General features: G+C 37.7%; 9 protein-coding genes across 9 annotated transcripts; 5 read left to right on the top strand and 4 right to left on the bottom strand.

Moving 5' to 3' along the window:
• Positions 1 to 374: 374 nt before the first annotated feature.
• On the bottom strand, positions 375 to 2,576 carry CBG26542 (the record flags this gene model as incomplete). Its single annotated transcript, XM_045236402.1, has 3 exons — positions 375 to 404; positions 2,157 to 2,166; positions 2,545 to 2,576. The coding sequence occupies 3 exons, from the start codon at positions 2,574 to 2,576 to the stop codon at positions 375 to 377; spliced, it is 72 nt and encodes a 23-aa protein (XP_045099414.1).
• A 3,243-nt stretch (positions 2,577 to 5,819) lies between these two features.
• On the top strand, positions 5,820 to 7,673 carry CBG13534 (the record flags this gene model as incomplete). The annotated part of the gene is made up of 5 exons (XM_045236403.1): positions 5,820 to 5,828; positions 6,854 to 7,103; positions 7,150 to 7,316; positions 7,363 to 7,544; positions 7,610 to 7,673. 5 exons carry the CDS (start codon positions 5,820 to 5,822, stop codon positions 7,671 to 7,673), a joined length of 672 nt encoding a protein of 223 aa, XP_045095188.1.
• Positions 7,674 to 8,451: 778 nt separating this feature from the next.
• Positions 8,452 to 9,437, top strand: CBG13535 (the record flags this gene model as incomplete). The annotated part of the gene is made up of 5 exons (XM_045236404.1): positions 8,452 to 8,665; positions 8,713 to 8,838; positions 8,886 to 9,002; positions 9,113 to 9,184; positions 9,235 to 9,437. The coding sequence occupies 5 exons, from the start codon at positions 8,452 to 8,454 to the stop codon at positions 9,435 to 9,437; spliced, it is 732 nt and encodes a 243-aa protein (XP_045095189.1).
• A 1,154-nt stretch (positions 9,438 to 10,591) lies between these two features.
• Cbr-kgb-1 lies at positions 10,592 to 12,186 on the bottom strand (the record flags this gene model as incomplete). Its single annotated transcript, XM_045236405.1, has 8 exons — positions 10,592 to 10,735; positions 10,782 to 10,864; positions 10,937 to 11,369; positions 11,414 to 11,498; positions 11,545 to 11,660; positions 11,804 to 11,933; positions 11,984 to 12,075; positions 12,121 to 12,186. The coding sequence occupies 8 exons, from the start codon at positions 12,184 to 12,186 to the stop codon at positions 10,592 to 10,594; spliced, it is 1,149 nt and encodes a 382-aa protein (XP_045095190.1).
• Positions 12,187 to 14,394: 2,208 nt separating this feature from the next.
• Positions 14,395 to 14,694, top strand: CBG13537 (the record flags this gene model as incomplete). Its single annotated transcript, XM_002634951.1, has 2 exons — positions 14,395 to 14,496; positions 14,548 to 14,694. The coding sequence occupies 2 exons, from the start codon at positions 14,395 to 14,397 to the stop codon at positions 14,692 to 14,694; spliced, it is 249 nt and encodes an 82-aa protein (XP_002634997.1).
• Positions 14,695 to 14,762: 68 nt separating this feature from the next.
• On the top strand, positions 14,763 to 14,936 carry CBG13538 (the record flags this gene model as incomplete). Its single annotated transcript, XM_002634952.1, has 1 exon — positions 14,763 to 14,936. The coding sequence occupies one exon, from the start codon at positions 14,763 to 14,765 to the stop codon at positions 14,934 to 14,936; it is 174 nt and encodes a 57-aa protein (XP_002634998.1).
• Positions 14,937 to 15,146: 210 nt separating this feature from the next.
• Positions 15,147 to 19,144, bottom strand: Cbr-eri-1 (the record flags this gene model as incomplete). The annotated part of the gene is made up of 9 exons (XM_002634953.1): positions 15,147 to 15,443; positions 16,324 to 16,441; positions 16,659 to 16,768; positions 16,947 to 17,430; positions 17,483 to 17,606; positions 17,655 to 17,727; positions 18,520 to 18,621; positions 18,670 to 18,790; positions 18,837 to 19,144. 9 exons carry the CDS (start codon positions 19,142 to 19,144, stop codon positions 15,147 to 15,149), a joined length of 1,737 nt encoding a protein of 578 aa, XP_002634999.1.
• Positions 19,145 to 19,274: 130 nt separating this feature from the next.
• On the bottom strand, positions 19,275 to 22,907 carry Cbr-daf-18 (the record flags this gene model as incomplete). Its single annotated transcript, XM_002634954.1, has 7 exons — positions 19,275 to 19,397; positions 19,508 to 19,663; positions 19,712 to 20,047; positions 20,400 to 20,868; positions 20,913 to 21,512; positions 21,567 to 22,644; positions 22,691 to 22,907. 7 exons carry the CDS (start codon positions 22,905 to 22,907, stop codon positions 19,275 to 19,277), a joined length of 2,979 nt encoding a protein of 992 aa, XP_002635000.1.
• Positions 22,908 to 23,833: 926 nt separating this feature from the next.
• Positions 23,834 to 24,626, top strand: CBG13541 (the record flags this gene model as incomplete). The annotated part of the gene is made up of 2 exons (XM_002634955.1): positions 23,834 to 24,190; positions 24,243 to 24,626. The coding sequence occupies 2 exons, from the start codon at positions 23,834 to 23,836 to the stop codon at positions 24,624 to 24,626; spliced, it is 741 nt and encodes a 246-aa protein (XP_002635001.1).
• Positions 24,627 to 24,758: the final 132 nt, after the last annotated feature.

The raw sequence follows: 24,758 nt of genomic DNA on the forward strand, positions 1-24,758 counted from the left end.
CAATACCGTTTGTAAGATATCGATGAAGCTTCCTTTCTCTAAAAAGTTGAATGCAAATATTGCAAAAAAAAAGAAAAAACGACCCATAATTAAGTCAGTGAACGAGGAATTTTGAGATTACGTCAGTGAAGGGGGAAAACTCTCTTTGGTGCTCCGTGCCCTTTTTCTTCTCCAATTAACGGTGGTCAGTGAGATCTCTTGTTTTTTCTGCTCACTTACTCACCGGAAGGGTTTCATGTTTCATATATTCTGTGTAGAGAATTTTTATATGGGCACAAGAAACATCTCCGAAAACTTCTTGATTTACAAAAAAGAGCTCCAAGTATTTTTTTTTCGATTTCGCTTTCGTTAAAATGTGTGTCATTAGACATTGTCTAGAAGAAGACGTCACTGTGAAGGGAATTCTGAAAAATACAAATAACAGAACCAATAAATATTCGTCAGGTTTACTTCCTTCTCCCGCTGAAAGTTTTTTATGCCTAGATTTTTTGGAAAATCATAAGATTTGGTTCACTTTCATGTTTCTTAAACTATGATTCAGCTCTAAAAGCAAATTCCAAAAAAAGAAACGCTTTTGAATGAATCATTTTTGACAATAACAAAATTACAACATTTTGGTTTGAAACATAAGGCTGCTAACTGTTATTCTGGTACAAAAAAAGCAGGCTACCGTTACCTAAAAGTATTTATATTTTCAGGATTTGTTTCTTCAATGGTCAAGAAGCATGAAAAAACTAGAACAAAAATGTTTTTAGGTTACGGTAGTTATCGCTGTGGGACATGCGGCCACGGCTATCAGAGCTTTTCTTCCACAGCTCCGATTCTTGCATAGAAGCATAATATTGATAGTTTACTTGTTGTTCATCTTTAAAAGCCCAAGTCAACGATCCCATTTTCTTTGCTCTTGTCCCTTTCGGTTTCAAACCCTACTACATAACGTTGATTATAAACCAAACTTAATTCATCAAAAACGAAATAAATGATTGATTAAAAACTTTTTGTATTTTCCGAGTCAAGGATAGCTGTTGAGCCAATCAGGCTAGGATTGATAACTTTATTTCATTGAGAAGATTAAAAAATTAAACGGAAACCTCGGAATGTTTCAATCCGCTTTGTATCTTGATTGAGAATAGACTTGATGATTGTTCCAAGAAATCCTCCTTGCTTATTTCTTCTTGTTACTCCCATTTCCATCCTCTTCTTCTAAATTCGTTAATTACTTCCGTTGCAGGGATCACCCTAACATTTCTATTCACACCAGCATCATCATCACTTCCTGTTCTGTCTGTTCTTCTTCTCTGAATAATTTGAATTCCCTCCTAATTCCTCCTAGTTTGTTCTCATCATCATGTCTATTTATCACATGGAATGAGATATGTTTTTTTCCTACCATTAAAACCCAAACTCTAGACAGACAATTTCAAAAAAAAAAGGCTGTAATTTTCTGATATTTTGCTATTCCGTTTTATGTGCAACCCGGAATTAAAAATTCTCATATTTTCTCTCAACAGAATTTGCCCTCTACTAATAGCTAATTTTTAAACTCTTTTTCTATTTTGCCTAGTTTTCATCATCCTAAGGAGGTCCTGAAAATCCGCATGACTAGGTAAATGGCACACTTTGTAGAATTGGATTTTCTTGTTGTTTCTTTTTTTCTAATCTGATGATTCTTTCAAAAAGAAATGGGGAATCGTAGCACTTTCAAAAATTAGATTATATTTATAAATTTCTAGAATTCCTGTATTTTAGTCTCAAAGAGCTGAAAAATTAGATTAAATTCATCCTCGTTATCTGCTTTTTAAGAGCAAAAGATTAGGTTTATCCTAAACAACGTCATTTTGGTATCTTGGTGATTAGAAGATGTATCGTTACTGACATTTGAAATCTTTATATTCTTTTATGCAAAAAAACATCCGGGAAGTTGTTGTTATTCTCCCATAGAAGTGTTTGTCGTCCTCTATACAATTTAAATCCACTATTCCTACAAATGCTCACATTTTTGTATTTATTATCCCATGAGCAATACTCAGAATTTTCGCTTGCCGCCAATTCTGTGGAAAGACAACATCTACTCTTTTCCCTTTATAACAATTGCCATTCTTTTTTGCTTTTTTTGCTTTTTGGAACTTTTTGAATAGCCAAAAATGTCAAACCACACCTTGTCTTCTTTTTTCTTTTCTTGCCTCCGACTTTCTAAAAAAAGTGTGGTGTGCTCATTGAGCTTTAGGTTCTTATTTTCAGACACAACTTCAACTCCAAAAAATGAGAAAAATCAAATCATCATGTGGCAACACTTTGCAGATTCCCAGAATTGAGGTGAGTATTTATTTCAATAAATCCCTTTTCTGTATTTGATCTGTTGATTTTTTCTAGTTTCTAGTTATTGTGCTTTTTTTCTTTCCAACTATTTTTATTTTCCCACAATATTATTGAACATTGAACTCAGATTCAGAAACTCTTGATGACTGAAAGTTCTAAAAAGCTCCCACGATAGTTTACAAAACTGATAGTTTACATTAAATCTTGGGTCTTTCGATTTATTACCTTCTAACTAAAGATTTACTATCCTTGCTCATTTTGGCTCTGAAAATATTATAGACATTTATTTTTGTCCAAAAACGTCATGTGTCGCTTCAATCTGACTCTTCTCAATCAAAATCATGTATTCCTTTTGATTCTTCGGGTATAAAAAGAGGACTCTTCTTATGGGAAATGTTATACTACCAGATGGTAGAAATCGAACTAGCGGAGGTCGCATTAAAGCAGGTCAGTTTACAGAATCCGCATTCGAAATCCCAATACATTTCAGATTATTCATTAATCAAAAAAATCTTGAAAATCTAAATACTTTTTGTTTTGCAGTCTTTTCGAAACCTATGGCAACCTAATCTCTAGGTCCCAAAAGACATTCCGTCGTTACCACATGTGTCATCTCCTTCTTCTTCATCAAAACAAAAATTTTCTAACTCACTCATGACATTTTGAGAAACCCGCTAATTACGAAGATTACAATTATTTCGAACGACTGATCATTCTCTTCTTGTTCTGTCTCACTTCTTCTTATTCTTTTCATTTTGAGCAGTTGTGATTCTATTCGTGAGCATCATGCATCAATGCGACATCGCTTTTATTATCTATCAAATGCAGGTAATTTTGGGTTTCAGACAAGAGATTTGCTTGTAGTTTTTGGAAAATTTAAGAATATTTAATTTCGAGTGTCTCGGGCAAATCGGATTTTTGTTATCAGTTAACAATGTTCCAGACTGAAACCGAAATAAGAGAGGCTATCAAAGAGGAGCTGCCCAATTAGCGTACCCCTTAGTCTCATGTGAGGAACAATCCTTAGCCTTTCTCTGAAAATACGCTCTGAAATAATTCTACGAAGTAAGAAAACGTGGTGTCTGAGAAGTAAACACTTTTCAAATTCAGAAAAGTGTGGGCGCACACATGAAAAACAGGAAACCTATCTGCACTATAGTATATTTTCTTCTTGCTCAATATTCAAAACTTTTTGCTCTTCCACAAATCCATGCGAAACTTCCTCATTACTCATGTTCTATCTTCAATTCAGTTGTTGAAAAAATTCCTTGTTTCCCTCGACTCTTGTTAGTCATGTCTTCTTCGTCGTGTTTTTTTATTTTGCATTTCAGAAGATTCTAAAATTGCATTACCGTTGTGTTTGCAATTTTTGTCTGGAAAATAATAAAACGAGAGGAAAGCCTGAAAGACGTTTTTTGTGGCTCCAGCAGCTGCGGTGACGAAACGAACACCTGCTCGAACGGGGGAGAAAACTTTTGTGCCTCTTTGTTTTTTCGAATTTTTATACGAATTTTTATAAACATCATGAAGTTGATGTTGCCAGCTTTTGTCTCTTGAAGAATATAAATTTTGGAGAACCTCATAAATAGTTCGAAACTTGTAAAAATGGTATGAATGTTCAAGAGACTTGTAGTAAGAAAACTTTGAGAGCTATTTTTAGCAAAAAAAAACCGAAAAAGTGAAGTTTCCCAAAATCTAAGTTTCTCACATCCAAAAGCTTTTCGCAGAAAAGTTTTCTCATTTCAAACTCTGACACAGACACCTAAACTGTTGACGCATTCCTGAAATATTCATGTTCCTGCACTTTCCACTTTTGTTTTTGACAGAAATCTGAGATCCTGGGATGCTGGATATCACCGAAAATCAAGCTTTCCATCTTTAGAATAGTTAAATGTCTGGAAAATTCGATGTTCTGTTATTTTCAAGAAAAGCATTTCTCCTATAAGAGGGATCAAATTTCAAAATTTTCACGTTTGGAGTTTCAAAACGAATTTTTTGAAAAATACTGTGCTCACGCAGAAAAAAATGAAATTATTTTTTAATGAAATTATTTTTTTCTATTCAAAACTGTGTTCTTCACGTAATCGTTCTGCAGAACGATTCTGTGGTTTAAATTTCGCGTCATGTTTTTCTCTCACAGAATCGTTCTGCAGAACGATTTTGTGTTTTTGTTCTAATTTTTAATAAAAACGTTAAAAAATTAATCAAAAAATGTGGATTTTTCATGAAAACCCAGATTTAACGAAAATAAATGTTCACGCTACATTTTCTGGGTAAATTAAGAAAAATCCCATATAAAAATAACTTTTTTTTGTAATCTTAGTTTTTAATGTGTAAATTGTCACAATATTTCTCTTTTTTGATTATTTTCTCTCAAACGTGAAAATTTTGAAATTTGATCTCTCTTATATCAAAAGTTACCGTTAACACTCCAATAAAACGCCACCCGAATCGTCAAATTTGAGCCCATGTATCTCATTTTCTGTGAGAGATATCAAAAAGTGGTTAACTAATAAAATGTTCCAGATATCATCATAAACAGTGTATTAGTTGACAACTTTGTGATATCTTTCATTTTTTGGGTTCAAAAGTTTTCGAAAATGTGTTACATTAAAAATACTTCTCCTTAAAGCGTTCCTTATCAGGGACACCTGGTTCTTCTCATTCATTGAGTATAATCTTTTTAAACTCTTTATCAACGAATATTCAGAAAATAAAGCTTCCCTGACAAAATAAGATTAGATGAGATTAGAGTTCGAAAATTTCCAAGAACATAGAAGAATTTCGAATAAAGCTCCGGATACGTTACCCCTCACACAGAAGGACAATTAAATTGGAAATCTACCCCCACCCACTTATCCACCTCCTCCTGCAGAAAAAAAAAACTTATTTCGTTTCCTGTATTTTTGCCATTGACTCATACCACTTTTAAGCATGTATTCGTATGCCGTCAGAAAAGTGGTATTTTCCGTTCGGTGTTTTTTTTCTGCTTCCGTCATCTGGTGATTATCTTTTAAAGTTTTGATTAAAAGTTGATTAGATGTTTGTCGGTTTTTGTTCAAAGTGGAAAATCGTAATCTTTTGGTATCATACAAACAGTCTCGTATATTGGTCTTCGTAATTTTCCTGTTTTCTTGAATAGAATTGTATTGGTTTGTGGTTACATTCGTCATTAGAATCTCAAATCTTGCTTTAAAATTCTGAAAGATCTGTTATTTCAAGATTTTCCCTCTTTTTCACGCATCTATAATTAGAGCCGTCTATTCGAGATGATTGGTCTTCGATCCATTCCTCCTGGATTCCGAATTCTGAAATTCCATTTCTGAATTCTACCACATCACTTTCAGCCATTCCATTCCAACCGGAACTGCCACAAACTTCCGGAGCCGCTTCTGTGTACACCGTTTCTCTATATTCACGATCAGACATCGTATTTATGTGCGCACATTCATCGTTCTTAATGATTCAAGCTAAAGAATAGGGAAATTCAATTAGTATGGATGAATAGGGTGAGAAGAGAGGAAGAGACGGGAGATAGCCATGTGTCATTCCTCCATTTTCTATTCAAATCACTGCTCGAGAAAGAAAATAATGTGGATGGAGAATAGGCACAGCAGCAGACTCACTTATTTCGAACCTTTCTTTTTTTTCGTTTTTCCTTACTTGAAGAAGTTCCACGTGGTTTTCCGTCTTGAGTGTTTTGATTTTAGGTTTCCGTAGACTAGATATTTTGAGTTCTTTGGTTCTCGGCTGTCGACATATAAAAACACCATGTTTTATTAATTTTGTCGAAACATTCAATTTCTCTCAGTCTGAATATTCTTACACGCCTTGAAAAGAACAATTGAGATGTTTCAAATTGAAACCAAAACCGAGAAATTTGGCTCAAATTTGTTCTATGTTTTATGGAAACCGTTAAAAGATAAGCCGAATATGATATCTTGGGGGTTCTCCACGGTTCAGTCTTTCAAACCTAATATGTTATTATGCTTTTCTCCCAGTTTCCTATGTTTTCTGCTTCCTGTTTTTCATCCATAAATGTGCTGCTCAGCTGAACCCCCGTTCCCTCTCCATAGAATATTCTTCTCTCTCTCTCTCTCTCTCTCTCTCTCTCTCTCTCTCTCTCTCTCTCTCTCTCTCTCTCTCTCTCTCTCTCTCTGACGCAAAAAGTGGGCGGAGTCAAGAGGGAGAAAGAAGAAGTCAGCTGGAATTGATGGGCGGTCTAGACACGTTCCATATGTTTATGTAATTCCTTTCTCTTTTTTCGCGTTCTCTTGCTATCATTGTTTTGTGCAGTTTAGTATTTGAACTAGGTTACTCGGATATCTATTAGTACTTATCAAGAAAGGACTTTTTAAGAATTCACTTAACCTATAATAGAATGTGTTCAACTAAAATACGACTAGCTGAAATTATGATCCTTGATGCATCGATTCAAATTTCAGATTCTTCTTGTTTTTGTTTGAGAACTTGTTTTGTAAATTTGAGCTTGTACTCATCATTGATCTATTCTCATTAAAGAAAATATTTACAGGTCCGCCGCTCATCATCTCTCCATAACCCAGAGTCCAATTTCTATCCGATCGACGATTCAAGACTATCCGAAGTCTCCGCCCTCACCCCATCAAGCAGTTTTTTCTCCGTTTTCTCAAGTCCAGTTTCTCCAAAACCCCCAAGTTTCGCGACAAGTGCAATGGCTCGTCAACGATGCTGCTTCGGAGCGTGCCAACTCCGTGTTGGCGCATGTGCCATTGGTGTAGCTTGCATCCTGATCTCTATTCTCTGTAAGAATTTCGAAGATAGTCATCTTTTAATATTATATACTTTCAGCACTCTGCTCATTGCTCTCCGTATCCACCACAATGACATCCGATGCCCAATCTTTCCTTACTACTCCAATAGTTTTGTCTCTTGCTCAATTCGCTACTTCAATGATCATGATCGTAGCAGTGCTCACCAGTTTTCATTGGCTCCTCTTCCCCTTCTTGCTGTCCATGGTATTCTATAAAATATAAAATTTTTCCTGAAATTTCTGACTTCCAGATGTCCAACTTACTAGCTCTCGTTGTTCTCTGCTCATGGAGTGTTCTTCGTCGCCATGAACTATCCCAACCAGTCGTCGCCTTGATTTTGATCGTTTCTGTGGGCGTCTCACTTCTCTATGCTTGGTTCCTGGCGATCGTCTCACAAACATTCTTTGTTATTCGAGACCGGAAGATTATGGGGTATTCCATTTGTCAAACTTCAACATTTTATTAGAAATTAGAATTTAGAATGGTTTTTTTTTCAGATACGACGATGAATTCGACATCGAGAACCGACAATTCGATCGAGCAAGCAGTTCAATTGTCTGAAAATTATATATATATATATATATATATATATATATATATATATATATATATATATATATTTGTATATCATTTGAGTAGATTGAAACGAGTTGTAATTTTGTCACAAAATGAATGGGTCAAATTTTTAAAATAAAAAAAAATGCTGTTATTTCTGACTATCGAGGTCTCTAGAAACTTCAGACCCAGTATTGTGTAATAGAATAACCGCATGTGTCTGCAAATTCCCGAAGCTCCAGTTATTTTTAACAACAAGCTCCACCTATATCGATTCGTCTTGGTTAATCAAACATTATGGCTATCTTTTTGACATTTCCGATGCAAGAACAACCACATCATTATAAAAGTGCTAGCCGTAAAGTGGTCGATAAAACATTCTCTATCATTTGAAAATTTGTCATTGAACGAATCGTTCAGCTTAGTACAGTTCTTTTTTTAGTTTTCCAACCTAATTGAAACAGTGCTGAAAATCTTTTGAATTCATATCTCTAGTTACAGTATAATTCCTCCAAATCGGTAAAATTTCAAATTCAACATTTTTGCACTTTTTTAATACCCGTCAAAATTGAAAATTCTAGACTACGTCTCCTTTCAAAGTACGATTCTCTGTTTGGATTTGACCACTAGTTACATTCTAAAAGTTACCAGTACTTCAGAAAACATTGTTGTGTAACTTCCCCGGAGATCCGACGTCATTACAATCTCCTAAAATAACAATTGTCTTATTAACTCTTCTAATACGATAATCTTTATGTTCTTTATTTAACTAACACTCTTGCAGATGATAACCAAAGTTTTCTCCCTCCTTTTCTGTTTATTTCTGATACAATCTGTAAAATGCCAATGCCATCGACAAGGAGACAATTATATCGGCGATTTGTGTTATTCGATTCAGAATCAGAAACTCAACAATCAGGATGCTACAAATTACTGTCGAGGACGATCCATGAATCTTGCAGTGCTTCATACAACCCTTCAGGCTAACTTCTTGGCTTGTTAGAAAATATTTCCTAGAAACATCAACGTAGTCTCGTTTTTTCAGCCCAAGTTAGAGCACAGTCTGGCTCCAACGAAGCAACATTTTGGATTGGTTTGAGTCACGCTTCAGTGAGCTCTAGATTTGTGTGGGATGACGGAACTTCCATGAGTTGGAGCAACTTTGATGGAAGTATGATATTCATTGATCTCTGTCATAATCTCTACAAATTGTTACAGACTTTCCCAAGGATAATTTGTACGTTGCTGAAAGTGTGATTAATGGCAAATGGAGAACATTGAGTGGAGATAATGTTTTGATTTTTGTGTGCAGTTATGATCCTAGAAATGGAACGCGTATGTTACTTTATCATGATGTTGTCTAAAACAGTAACAGACGGAATTTCCCCATTTAACCAGTTTTACTTGGGTTCTCGTATAGCATTATTCAAAATATTTTCTTTCAGCTGGTACGGATCAGCGATCTACAACTGCATCATTTGATTCAACTACAACTGGATGGTTTGAAACTACTACTAGCGGGGGTTCTACAATAAGCTAATCAGCCGCTTGCATTCTCGCTTTTCAGAAGGATCCACAGCTACGTCCATGGAAACTACTGAAGGCAGTTCATCTACTTTCTTCACCACCACATGGTCAATACCAACATCGTCCATACCAATGTCTACATTGACAAGTTCTCCAGCATCGTCGAGCAGTGGTTCATACACGAAAAGTTCTCCTGCGAGTTCATCATGGGGCACTTCCACTATGTATCCCACTAATTGGTGATCTTCGGGATCATAAACACTTACAATTCCTAATGAATTTTTTTTGAGTTTCTACAAATGTTGCTCTCTACTTTTCAGTTATTTACGTAAGAGTTTCGGAGAGTATGAGCACTATGTGACTATACAAAACGGAGAACAGGTATGCAATATTCCGGACGACATATATCTTCTAGAAGTGATAATAGAGAAAAGTTGTCAATTACAAAGATAAACGAATTGCTTTCGTAGTTCAGGGGACTTGACATTATTTTTATTAAAGATATGAAGCTCATGAATTTTGAATACGAACAGCGATAAAACAGAAAAATGTCATCCATATTCTTGAAGATTTAAAAAAGATTTTAACACAAAAATATGATTGTTCCGACTTTTTCCTGATCCACCCATACCGTTGGAAGTCGCGATTCCTAGATCGTTCATAACTTTGCTCATTGTACACCCTAGAAGCTGAAATTAGTCTCAAACATAATCATTTTCAGCCTTTTATCCATTTCCGTTGAAAAAACCAAGAAAATATCTAAACTCTCCAAAATCGTATTTTTCTTGAAAACGCATTGCCTCTGTTGGCCTTCCCCCCGGTTTCAAGAGAGAAAAGTGGGCGGAGTCTGCTGCCACACAAAGTATAGTGGCCGGCGCGAACCCGGGAAATGTCGGCTGCTTCGAGGCAGCGCGCGCTTGACGCTATCTGTTGCGTTTATGAACTGTTCTGCAACGGAAAATCGAGGGAAATTGCTGAAAATTGATGGACGGGCACTTTGAAATACGGAGAATCCGAAAATCCACTTTTCAAGATGCAAAAAATCCCAAAAAAAAAACACTAAATGATTCAGACTAAATCCTCGAAGAATTCGTTTGCTGAGAAACTTCCATCCTGTCCCTAGTAACTTCAATTTAATGACAGCGGCACATTTATTACATTCCAGAACGAGTAATTACACTTACACGTGGCTTATGTACTACTTTTAAAGAAGGATAAAAATCTGAAAATCCGAGTTGTGAGACAAAAAAGTTTTTAAAAAATCACAATTTTTGCTGTACTTATGGGTTTCGGAGGGTATGGCCAACTATGTGACTATAGAGAAAAACTGAGACTTTTAGTGAGAGAAAAAGAAAACTGAAAATTTCAGAGAAACAAAAAAAAAGTAAAAATAAATGTTATCCATTAAATATATCATGATCACTCTGATAGCGTTGCACTTCTTGGAAAATTAGACCCTTCCATTCTTGAAGTGTCTTATCAGCAAAATCAATTTCCTGATCGTAACGATTCTCAGAAGCTGGAGCATTCACTTCTTCGTCCTGAAAATAGCTTTAAATGTATCAAATTTATCTGCGTTTGACCTACTTTGAACCATAATCTAACATATGGGTGGTTAAGAGCGTCTTCTACTGAAAATCGTTCATCTGGATTGATTTTCAGCATGTTTGCTAGAAGGTCGCGGGCGGCGCCGGCTGAAATAAAAAATCAGTTAGTAATGCTCGAACTTCAATTGCCTTCACCTGTTAAATTGACTCTAGGATTTTCAGTTTCAGGGAGGAAATTTGAGTCAGGAACAATTTCAGATAGTGGTTTCGGATTAGCACGACGCAATGATCTGACGTACATGGCTGCAGATTGGCCCAGTTGGTTAATGAAATCGTCACTGGGAGTTCCCATCACATTGTAAATTTTAGTCCATTGATCGATTCGATCTTTGCCAGGGAACAATACAGTGTGATTGATCATCTCAGCGAAGATGCATCCCACTGACCAAATGTCTACTTTTTCGGAATACGGAAGTCCGAGGATAACTTCTGGAGCTCTGTAGTATCTTGTTACTACATAATCCGACATTCTCATTGATGTATCCACATTCTTCTTTCTTGCCAATCCAAAATCCAGTACTTTGAGAACACATCGATCATTCACAACGATGTTGGATGGTTTCAAATCCTGGAACCAAAACTTTATAAGGGGTTCTATGACACAAATCTCACTCTATGAATGACTCCAGAAGTGTGAAGATGTTTGATGGCACATAGACTCTGATAGACAAAGAAGGAAAGCGTCTTGTGGTCGAGGCTTGAAATTTCATTTATAACACAAATTTTGAGATTTTTCGAGTTACCGTAATCTATGAATAACCTCGTGCAAATTATGTGTCATAAGTTCCATTACAAGATAGACTTCTCCAAAAGTCTGTAGGGAGGTGTCTGGTGTGAAAGCGTTGAGGAGACGGATGATCTGGAAGTAATAGGCTCAGCTGTGCATCAAATTAGAATGCAGAGAAGATTTAAAAGTTGTCCACTATAAAAATAAATGTTTGTTGTTTCTCAAAATTTTTTTAAACAACTTTGAACTTTCACTAAAAAAGATAACAAACTCACATTTGGATGCTTAATTGTTGTTAGAAGAATAAACTCTCGATATGCTCTTTTTGCACTCATTGTCATCACAAAAGGCTGCTGCATTTTCTTGATAGCCACACGCTCTCCAGTCACCGAATCATCTGCCATCCTGAAAGAAAAAAAAAGTTGGAACTCCGCAATAAAACACTTTCCACTTACACAACAGTTCCTTGGGCTCCTGCATTTAAAAAGTTGAGATTACTATACCTCCTAGGGATAGTGAACGTACTGTCTGCACCGGCGATCGGATCCTGAAATTTTATAATGAGCAGTGAGACCTTTTTTTAAAGACGAACCCTTATAGTAACTTGATGGAATCTGTTCACATCGAAATTTGGTGCATTTGGTTGATCTACTTCCATTATGCGTGGGCGTCTGAAAATCAATGATTTTAAAATTCTTCAGATGCTCGTCGATGGTATAATGACGTCAAAGTTCTTATCGCAAAGCAAACTAACGGTTTCCGATTGCAAAATATCACAAAGTGAATCATTTTATGTCCGAAAATCGATATTCTTTTTCAATTTGTATTGTGTTTGTATGTCTTTTGATCAAATATCAAAATAGAAAAAAAGGCAAAGTTTTCAATATGTTTACTTTCCATTTCTGGGCGTTAAGGGGGAGGAAGGAACAAGAAAATTGAAGAAGAAATGAGAAAAAAAGTGAGAAGCGAGTGTGGGAAAATTGGATATTATTGAAAACTTCAATCTTATAATAACTATCCTGTATCGAAAAGAAAATTACATCATATCAACTAAATTAGTGAAGTTCTATTTTGATTGGTTTTCTAAAAAAGTTTTTAGAGCAATCTGGAAATAGTATCTGTCTTGAAATAACTTGAAAAAACAATCAAAAATCAAGGATTGAATGTTTTTATAACATTTTCTAATAAATACAACTTTTCGCATACTTTGATCTTATGATTTTCAATTTTTCCTTGTTTAAAATATAACTTTGAGCCGGTTTTGAAAAATAATAATTAGGGAGGGTAGGGAGAGCGTATAATGTGGTTGATGTCATTTTTAGGATTTAAAAATATCTGGAGCCGCAATCCTTGGAATATTGAGATGCGATAGTAGGAAGGACTATCAGAAAAAGAGACACGCAATATTTGGTTTTAAAAGATTTTAGAACTGATCTGAAGTCCCTCTTCCATCTAGGATCCTTGCATCAAAATCTAAGAGGCTTGGGAATCCGTACTTTGAAAATATTAAAGTTCCTATAGCAATCCCTAGTAGCATTCTCCTTCATCACAATTAAATTATGTTGCCAGGTCAAAGACGGACAATATGTCCAGGCGAACAAAATGACATTTATGAAAATGATACAAAAATAGTTGATGTAAAAAGGGAGAGAAAGGATGGATGGAAAAAAGAAATAGAATGGTTGGTAAAGGTATTAAAAGTGTACGTCAGTCCGTTTTCTCTTCCTTTCTGTTTGTGTGTATGTGCGGAAAAAATAGAATAGATGGGAAGAGAGGAAGAGAGACTTAGAGAAAGAACTTGTCCTCCACATTTTTCTCTCCACCATCCCGCCAGTTTTGTGGACACTTCTCGGGAGGAGACGCAGGAACAAATCGAAGCCTCGGCTGAGAGATTCTGCATGTGCTAGAGAGACTGAGACGGGGAACACGTCTTCAGGATACTTTGGCATGGGAGAGGCGTGAAAAATTGAAAAAATGTTGCTAGGTCTCTATCACTGTGTGATTTGTGCACTATTTCTCGCTGATTAGTCATCGCATCCTCCTTTATTTTATCACTAGTTATTGTAATTTTTTCGTTAGTTATTCGTTGACCTCGTAATACCTACATGTACAAGTTCAAACAGCAAATGAGTTCATTTTAATGAAATCGCGTCGAGACTAATGCTAACTTATCGCAGTATTACAGTATGTTCGCGTTCCAGCGCACTTCCCTAAAAGAAACACCGTTTAAACAAGAAGAGTCCGCGAATCGACAACGAGATTTTCAGGTGGAGATTTATTTTTGTTTATAAAATTTGAAAATTTTGTTTTTTTATTGAAATTCAGCTCAAAATTCAATTTTTATTTTACAACAAAAAGTGAACGGATTACAGTGAACGAACACTGCTTCTAAATTTTATAATTTACAAGAAGCTTTTGTTTTTTTTTTATTTCCCAGGTGCTGAGTTTAATCAAGTTATAAGAATTCTTGGTTACTCGAAAATGCTCATGAGTTCTCAGAAGCAGAAAAATGAAAAGGAGTGTGAGCACTTTTTGTGTTAAACAACCCTATCCTAGCTGAAAATAGAGGCGAGTACTGAAAAACGGAAGTAGGGAGTACCAGTTTGAGAAAAAAAGTCCGTGGGTTCAAAGCACATGGACTTGACTCCTGAAGGATAATGATGAGTGGTGAGCTGAGCAATTATTTTTAATGTTTCTTTCCTTTTTCTTTTCCATATACTTTCTTTCTTCCTACTCTTATTTCTATTTGCTCTCAACTATGGCTTGAAGTGATCCCTCAAGGGTGTCCGCAAGCACTGTCACGTCAGAATGCACTTTTTTATGAATTTAAATGTGTGGGCTTCCAAATAAAATCACTATTTCCAGAATGGTCTACATATCCCTTCGAGAATTCACCACGTGGCTTGATGTCACCGTCTTCGAACTGTGGATCCACTTCGCATCGATTTTGGTCTCTTCGGTTTTATTGGTAAGCTGTTTCTTTCTCTCCAAACATAAATATCAATTTTTCAATTTCCAGTTCCTAAAACTACACAACATTATGACAATATCTTATCAATTGGTGGCAGCTCCAATTTTCATTGGGATCGGTTTCGTCGCCTATTTCATTTTTATCATCTATATGAGATCCTGTGTAGAATATAAGGATTACAGAGGACCGAGTTAAAGTAGGCTAAAAAACACTTTTATATAAATTTAAAGTAATTTTTCTCAATTTTCAGAGTGGTATTCAACATGATCCGTCTGACACTCCTCACCTCCTTTCTCTATCTTCTCATCAATAAAATCAGTGGAGAGCTGGAAAACTCGGAAGTCGCCAATCAGAATACCTACTCCTTCATCTTCACACCAATCTGGATTCTTCTGTTCCTGTGGTGTGCTCAGATTTGTCGCGCGACGAGTAGTTGAACTATTCACTTTTTTTTCATTTTCTCACTTCTTGCCAACTTTTTTCGGGTTTCACATGCTTGTTTCTCAAAATGAATTCAGAGATTTATAATGCACATGACCCGGAATTAAAAAAAGAAAAGATCAAAAACATAATAGGTTTGACAAAAATGAATGAAAATACTCAAATACGAGAAATACACAGGAGAAAAATATATGAAAAAAATAAAACTAGTAATTTCGGCTATTATTCCGATTTGTCGATGCCAACGAATTCTTGGGTGGTGGAGCCATCAACTCCATACTTTCTATCGAGTCCGAATTCATCATTACATCTGTTTCCGGTGTCGGCGGATGTGTTGAATTTTGTGATGTGGGATATTGGAACTGTTCAAGGGAAAGCGATTCTGATGAGGAATACGCCAAGTTGTCGAGTGACACAGATTCTGCAGCCATCTCCGATCCGGCACACTCCCACACCTCCTCCAGCTCAATCCCATTCGAATTAGAGATAGCGTCTAGGGATTCCTGAACTCAAGAAATTTGAAAATCAGTTTAAAAGAGGACTCTGACCAAAGTTGCATTAAAATGTGTAGATTTAGAAACAAAGAAAACATTCAAAAAAATTTGCAAAACCTCGGAAAAATTTTCCGGATTTTTTTGTTTGATGTTCATTTCTAGGAGCTTCGGAGAAGGTTCTGGAATCTTTTTTGAATTCCTCGAAAAACTGGAAACTCCGAAAAATTTGCAGTTTTTCGAGATTTTTCGAAAACAAAATTTATTTTTTCAACAATTTCTCGCTAAGTTTTTAGACCTTTTTAGGGGTTTCAGCTTTTTTTGAAGATTCTTTTCCGATTTGTCCGAATTTTTTTTGTCTGAAAATCGACGGGATGATGTTCGCAAAGATGTAGTTTACTGTAGGACTCAATTTTCTTGCAAAAAAACAAAAACGTTTTTATCTGCATTTTGGCGTGATGGTGTTTGCAAAAAAACGAGCTAAAAGAGCTTTCTACAGTAACCTACAGTAATCTTCGCGAGTACCCTCCCGACAAATTTCAGACAAAAAATTCCGAATAATCAAAAAAGAATCTTCAAAAATAGCTGAAAACCCTGAAAAGGTCTAAAAATTTTGCAAAAAATCGAAGAAAATAATAGATTGTTCTTTCGAAAAAAAAAACCCCGAAGGTTTTTGGGAGTTTTCAGTTTCGGCAGGAATTCAACAAATGACGTGAAAGCCTTCCAGAAGTTTCCAGAAATGGCTGTTTAGGCAAATTTTACAGGTAATGCAATTTTTTTTGAATTTTTTTTAGTTTCTATGTGAAGCTCCATACTTTTCAACACATTTTCTGCAATAAATAATGCAAATGAATTTTGGTCGAAGTCCCCTTTTAATAAATTTTCGAATTACCTCCATATCTAACAACTCCACCTGCCGCTGATAATCTCTAAGGAACTCTTCGTCATTCTCCGAATCATCATTTTCTTGTGTAGTTGTGGCAGGCGGTGGAGGAACAGGTTTGGGCGGTCTGGAAATTTCAGCTGAAATGCCAAGTGGCAAGACTTCTTTTTCTAGCAAAAATGGCAGTGTTTATTGTATTACTTCACAAATGTTTACAATTTGATGTCAATTTGACATGCAAAAAAACGTTATATGTACAGGTTTGAGGATACAGAAAAAATTAAAAAACTTTGGATTCAGAAGAAGAAGTTCCTTCTTCTTCTTCTGAAGACTCCCCAACAAACCCATTGCGGACGATCGGTGGCTCATTCTTCATTTTCTCCCGTTCCTCCTCATCCAGTGCTTCGATTTGCTGACGAATCGTCATCTTCTCGGCGAACGATTGGCGATCGTGCTGAAATTTTCAACAATTGAACGAGTTTGAAAAAATCATTTATTCTAAAAGTGAGCTCACAAAAAAACAACAAAAAATCCTAGGAAATGAGACATTTTGAGTCATTAGAGTCAATTGGGGGATGAACATCAACAATTTTGTAGATATCACATCTATGCAACTGTCTAGCATCAGCTACCTTATCATCTGTCATATCATCACAAGATTCACAATCCAGATACTCCTCGCTCAGGAATTCTCGACGCGTTACACTCGACAGCTTTAGGGGTAGACGACGCAGCCAGAGTTGAAAATCACGTCTAGAGACATCGATTGTATCCACGTTGTCGTCAAGATCATCGTCATCTTTTATGATCTGATTCTTTGGCTCCACCCACGAGCACTTTTGATTGATTCTCAACTCAATTTTCAGCTTCATCATTTGAATTGCGATTTGAGCAATGTTCCGAGCATCATCCAGTCCGCTGTGTTTGTTTCCGATGAATGTGAGATCAAGACGCTCCAACATATTTTCGATTCCAGACTTTCCGTTTCCTTTCATCAATCCGTTGAATTTCTCCTTGAACGTCTTCTTGATATTAATAAAGTTTCGGAACATGTGTGGCATTCGGATATTGGATAGAATGCATTGAAATTGCATGAATTTCCACATATCGTGAGGTCTGAAAATTGAAATTTTTTGGTGTGATAGATTGTAAATTCTCATATTCTTACCCATCCGTCACAAAAGCAAATCTTGTATTCTTCTCTCCTAGTCCAAACTTTCTCATCCATTGCATCAATTTTTCAAGCGCCTCGCGGAAGTATGGTGCTTCGTCGACAGTTTCTTGAGCGATTTCTAGAAAAAATCGGCGGATTTCAGGGATCGAAAACAAGGAAACCTTACTGGTGAACTGGATACAGAAATCGCTCAGTTTTGGATTTTTTACTGGCCGGACGTATGATCGAAACTCGCTGATCTGGAAATTTCGAATTTTCAAATACATCACAATGTTGAAAACTATCGTAAAACCTGTAATAGAAGGGCTCTCTAACTTCCAACTTTGAGCCCATATATCTCGATTCCTGTGAAAGATATCAAAAAGCGGTCGATTGAAAATGTTTTTCATAATATCACCAATGTTTATCAGTTGACACATTTTTGATATCTTTCACAGGAATCGAGATAAATTGTATTAAAGTTGACAGTGCCCTTCTATTACAGGCATTACGGTATATGTAGATACATATGGCAACAAAAAAAATTGAAGAATTCTTTTTACTTCGAACAAAGGCTTAAAATTTGGAAAATAGGGTTTTCAGCCTTTTTCAAAGATTCCCTTCCGATTTTTCCCGATTTTTGTCTGAAATTAGACGACACGGTGTTCGTGAAGACTATTCTAGGTTACTGTATAAAACTCAGTCACGTCAAAATGCAGATGAAAATTTTTAGCAAAAAAAACTGCAAAAAATAGTTTTCTACAGTAGACTACAGTAATCTTCGCGAACGTCATCCCGTCGATTTTCAGACAAAAAAATTCGGACAAATCGGAAAAGAATCTTCAAAAAAAGCTGAAAACCCTAAAAAGGTCTAAAAACTTTGCGAGAAATCGTTGAAAAAATAAATTTTGTTTTCGAAAAATCTCGAAAAACTGCAAAATTTTCGGAGTTTCCAGTTTTTCGAGGAATTCGAAAAAGATTCCAGAACCTTCTCCGAAGCTCCTAGAAATGGCTTTTCGATGCGATCCACACATTTGTCTACACAAACTTACAATTTTCATCTCTCGAACATCAATCAGGACAGCTGGCAGTTCAATGATTTCATGAGGGTAATCGTAGATGATTTCGACACATGTACATTCGAAATCAATGGCCTGAAAATTATCGAAATTACAAAAAAAAATAGATAATTGAAAAATTACAATTAAGTAATCGAAATAACGCAGAGTTTTATCAGAATTCGGCTCCAATTTCCGATTCAACAGTGCATTTTCCTTTCGATAGTATTGTGCCACTCGCTTGCGAAGCGTCTTTTTGTTTCCTCTGAAAAGAAACTGCTAGATTTCGAATTTTGAAATAGAATTGTTACCCCGTTGAAACTTTGATTCTCTGTAGCGCCTGTCTCAACTGATCCGTACTCATTGTGTCCATCGTTCGAATCACTTTTCGAACATAATCCGGATCGACCATCGATTGAAGTGGCTCAATCCTTTCAGCCGGTTCTATCTGATGCTCTGGTGGAATCGTTGGTTGAATATCTGATTCTTCGGTTTCCACGTCATCTTCGTCGACTTCTTCATTCGTCTGTTGATTTGTCTCGTGCTCCTCGCTGACTTTGAGAAGGTTTTTCAGACTTTCTAGATATTTCTCGTCTTCTGGATTCTGTTCTGCTGTCATGACAACTGAAAATTTCCGTTTTTTTTTCTATACTCAGCTGCGTAATGAGTGAAAGTATACAATTGTCCAACCGATAAAGCGAAGCAATAAAGAGAGCAAAAAAAGAACAACTGATTATGTCGAAAATAATTTATTCTTGTTGAAACCGATATTGAGCACTCGTATTGTTTCGTTTTAATGATTGAAAATAGGGGGGACCGGTTTGAGTGTTTCCTGGTGTTGGGGTGAGCAAATATGTAATATACAAAATAATCTAAAAATATGGTAATGTGAGTGTTTGGGACCGTTTTCCCAAAAAAAAAGTGTACAATAAATAACACATGAAGTGAGTGAAAGTAGTATAGGAAGAATCATTTACATAACCGCGACATCCATTTCATCGGAGAGTCTGTACCATTTGCCAATCGTCAGGGAGGTTAATGGTTCGTACCGTTCAGCAATCATTTTAGACATATCGAATTTTGCATGCTCACCGTGTTGCTGCCGGTTTGTTTTAAACCAAGCGGCCAGCCACAGCATCTGAAATCAGGAAAGTTTAAGATTCGTTGTTACGGTACAATTCTTTACCTTGCTTCCCTCGTGCATGTGAATTTCTCTCAGACGCTGTTCTTCTCTCTCGTGATACGCGATGATAGCGTTGTCCAATTGGACACATTCTTCGTATCCTCGTTGACATCTATCAGCCGATGCGTACTCGAGCTCGAAGCGTCTCGCCTTCATTTTGAAGATTCGTTCCTTGTCGAATCTCTGGAACTCATTACGATCGATGTCGTATGAGGCACTGAAGAGAGCGGCAAGATGATCCAGCAGATCGTTGAACGCCGATGACGAATTGGCATCAGCAAACGTGTACCCACCGCCTTCACATCTTACTCCACGGTGCATGAATTCAGAGTCTTCCATCTGAAAAAAGACAATTCAAATGAGAATGGACACATTATTATGCTTGTCTGAGAAAAAAAAAGTTGAGACGCAGAGAAAAAGTGTCTGCGTCTCCACCGTTTGTGTGCTATTTAGGCTCTCCGCTTCGATATCGCTACCGTACTCAGACTGCAAAAAATACTCTCTAACCTTTTTTTCTCAGACAAGCATAATACATTTGGGACCCGAACCGCTTTGTGGTATTGTTTTCGGATCGCATGCATAAAGAATCTTACTTTTGAATTTTTGAAAGCAAATGTGTAGAGAGCACCGCAAATACTAGTTATTTCAATTATAGCGAATACTGGATAACAGCAGCAAAAATCTAAAGTACCGATTCGACGAATTCAGAGTAGTCTGGAACTGCGACACCCTCGAGTTCTTCATCCTTGACACCATGCTTGCGGTACACATCGTAGAATTTGCGGTGAGCTTCTTCAGATACAGCAATACTCTCTTTAAGACTTTTAACGAGAGCATCGTCCTTTCCTGTCTTGTAGGATTTCAAGTCGTCCATGATGATCTGTTGAGCCGGGTACCATTTCAGATCTTCTTCTGGAGTTCCCTCAGCTTTTCCTTCCGGTTTCTCTTTTTCTTCTGGCTTTTCTTCATGTTTCGCCTCAGGTGATTTCTTTGGAGTCGTCTCATCACGTTCCGACCGTTGAGCACCCTCGCCTGACGAAGTAGTTTCACCAGTAGAAGATGTAGGTTTGTCATTTGCTGGGCTTGGTGGGATTGAACCATCATCTTGATCTTCTTCTCCATCTGTATCGAAGTTGAACATCTTGTTAGTAAGTGGACAGCTAAAAAATAATAGAGTATTCGTTATATTTTTTCAAGAGCTTACATTGGCTTGAGCTTTGGCCATCTGCTCGGCGACTCCTTTCGTTGTCTGTAGTAGAAGCGACACCATCTTGGATCACTAGCGAATTTCTTATTCTTGTAATATTCATCCGTTAGCTTCTCAGAAGGTGTTCCCTCGTAACCACCATCTTTGGAGTACCGAACAGCTGGAGGCATTTTCTTCTCTGCTCCAAGTGCATCTGCACTACGAGCGACTGGGCGGTATTGTTCGTGCAACTGGTTGGCTACACTTGCACCGAGACGCTCTGTATTAGCATGAGTCTTGTCACAGAAAGCTTTAGCCAGTTCGCGTTGAGCTTCGTCCTTTGAATCGATGCACCGTAGAACTACGTGCAACTTCATACCGTTGTTCAGTTTCTTGTTCTTTAGTGCTCGATCCATTTCGTAAACTGGGAACGTGAGAACGTGTTGGTTCCGTTGATGAGGGATCTGGAATGGACCTCCGACTTCAGCAGGTGGATCAAAAACACCCAATGGGTAGTAGGCGTCACCGCCAGCTGGAAGAGTACGGTCGTTGTGGTCATCAGTGACGATTTTTTTCTCATGTGCATTGTACAAATGCTGGATGATCATGTCGCGTGGTCTAAATAAGAGAACATGTTTATATTATAAAACAATTTACTGTAACACCACTCACATCTCCATCTGCTTGCTCGTGTACATCTTTTCCACCGACTCTGCAGGACAGTGTTCGTCCCACTTGTCAGGCTTCAGAATCTGCCAATTCCCTTTGTACGTTTTGTTTTCTAATATGTCCCTTTCCGGCAAGTTTTTCTTGTACCGTCCAATAGATGTATCCTCATTTTCGTATGGCCAGACTTTGTCTCCATAGACAAAGTCACCTTCACACATTCCTTTGCAGACGAACATTGTATTGAACCAGACATGGCCGATCTTTCTGTCCGCCATTGGCAAGTGGATGTCATCATCGAGAAGATCCACACGCACATCTCCTTCGACGAACACTCTATTACTCTCCGGTACCATGAATGTGTAAGCACGTTTGGAAACGTATGGAGGACCTCCAGCGTAGAAAGTGTTGCATTCAGTAGAGTCTCGCCATGATGCCAATTCCTTGCGGTAGTTTCGTTTATTGATGAAAAGAGGTTTCGAAGTGAACACAACTGTTGCTCCATTCGACACCTTGACTTTCACCTTCGATTGACTGGGTCGAGTTTTTGGCGGACGCTCAAGATACACTCCAACGAGCTCCTGACGCAGTGGGAAATAGTTCAACTGCTTTCTGCGCATGAAGTCATAGTAGTAGATATAACGCCGTTGTGATGGAATCGTGACACCTTTGTTATTGCTGGTTCTGACAATAGAGTAGTAGTCGAGAATTTGACGAGGGTTCTTGTAGAACTGGATGTATATAAGGAATGCGCATATCATCACACCGGTTCGGCCTTTACCAGCTTTGCAGTGGACAGCTATCACGTTCTCCTTGTCAGCTTCGAGCCATTCGTAAGCTTCTCTACAGAATGGAGCCATCAACTCAAGACTTGGAGGGTGGTGGTCCTTCATGTCAAAGTAGATGACATTATCGTCAAACTTCTTCGGATCATATAAGAAGCCTCCACGCAGATTGAACACCTTCACTTTTCCTGATCCATGGCGCCGTTTCAAGAACTCGACGGTATGTCCCATGGTATTACGGATGCACTTTTCCCATCCACTGGATGGATATCCAACAGCGATTATGCGATCAGTGATGTCTAAAAAAAAGACTTCGAGTGAAGACTAAACCGAAAAAAAACTTACAGGCAAGATCCAAATCGAGTCCTTGGAATTGAAAACGATGTCTTTTTTGCGAGATGATCCTCCGGAATCTTTGGCAAAATTTGTTCCACGTAGATGGCACAAAATCTGCAGCCACCCGGTTTTCACTCTCCTCCATATCGTCTTGATTGTCACTCAGCACAAGATGGTCTTCCGGTCGTGGCCTTGCTTCTTCCTGCTGTGGCTCTACGTCCACCATTATGTAAGATTAGGGTGTTAGTGAAGGTACCTGGAAGCTTTGAGAGAATATTAATCGATACGATGTACGAGGAGCAGACTAGTCGCCAGATTAGTCGAGCGAAAGCTCTCCAGTAAAATGTATAGCTTATTGAGAGCAAGAATGCAATTTGTAGGGAGAAAGTCGACGAGAATGAGAAGATGGAGGAAGAGGAAATGTGTAATGTAATAGACGCAGCAAAACTACAATATTACTGGAGTCAAACGAACAACCAACAAGAGCAAAAAAGAAAAACTGCAGCAGTGTTGAAAGTATTGTTGAATCGAAAAAAAAATCGTCTAAAATTGCTTCGCGCGGGTGTAGATACAAACATGTAGATCTACAAGGATAAAATATGGAATTCAACTATTTCGTTAATATCTTATTATTCGATGTCATCAAAATAATCAACTAGAATATATAAAATTTTTTGTCACTACAATTATAGAACCTAATTATAAAAATCAGGTATTTATTAAATTCCTGAAAATTAAAAAAAAATCTTTGCTTTCGCGGCGAAACCGGTGAATCCAAAAAGTTTGTTTAAAGGCGCAAGGCTATTCGCGCGGCTCGGGTCTCACAGCGATCGCATTTTCTCAACGCTTTTTCTTTTTTTCTCATTGGTTTTCTCGATATTTTTTCGGTTTCAAATCGTTTGCATGCGTTTTTTATGTTAAAACAGAAATAAAAGTAAATGTGCATTATATTCTAAATATTGGCTGCGAAAAGTTCGTTGTAGATTTTCTAATCTTGAGGAGATAGGTCTCTAATTGATTTGTATCTGTGTCAAAACATTTTTCTAAGTTTTTGTTCTTATTCGAATATTAAGATCGTATCTTCGTATTTTTTATGCATTCAGTTCACTACTCAAAAAGCTCGAGTGACCGTATACAATTTAATTTTTCAGCATGAGTTTCCGTGGCGGACGTGGTGGAGGCGGCGGTGGTGGATTCCGAGGTGGCCGTGGAGGCGGCGGCGGCGGTGGATTCCGCGGAGGACGTGGTGGTGATCGTGGCGGCGGCGGCTTCCGTGGTGGACGTGGAGGCGGTGGACGAGGAGGATTCGGCGGTGGAGGCCGTGGAGGCTATGATCAAGGACCACCAGAGGAAGTTGTGCTCGTCGGAGTCTTCTCCCATAAATGCCAAGACGACATTGTCTGCAACAATACCAGCGGAAAAATTCCATATTTCAACGCACCAATCTACTTCGAAAATAAGGAACAAGTAGGAAAGATCGATGAAATTTTCGGATCTCCAGGAGAGAACGTGAGTATCTTCCATTGTCTACCTATTTTTAGAAACATTTGTTAATTTTCAGGGATTCTCAGTCACACTGTCCCAAGGTGTCAAAGCCTCCTCGTTCAAATCAGGATCAGAATTGTATATTGACCCAGGAAAGCTTCTACCTGTCGAACGATTCCTTCCACAAGTTGGAGGTGGCCGAGGCAGAGGAGGCCGTGGTCGCGGTGGAGATAGAGGACGCGGCGGAGACCGTGGTCGAGGAGGATTCGGTGGCCGTGGAGGTGGTGGCGGCGGATTCAGAGGAGGAAGCCGTGGAGGATTTGGCGGCGGAGATCGAGGAGGTTTCCGTGGTGGACGCGGTGGAGATTTCGGAGGACGTGGCCGAGGAGGAGATTTCAAGCGATCATACGACGGTGGTGGTTATGGAGGAAATAGTAATAAGCGAACCAAGTTCGATTAGTTTTCTCTACATTCATTCTGTATGCTCCCCAATGTTCTCAATCTTCCCTATCCTTTTTTTTATCAAGTTGTTGATTTGTTCTTGTTTCCTGCTGCCTACCCCCTATTCAATTATTGACAAATTTGTTGTTGA

Source organism: Caenorhabditis briggsae, assembly GCF_000004555.2.
Source record: "Caenorhabditis briggsae complete genome, chrIV, whole genome shotgun sequence".
Lineage (NCBI taxonomy): Eukaryota > Metazoa > Nematoda > Chromadorea > Rhabditida > Rhabditidae > Caenorhabditis > Caenorhabditis briggsae.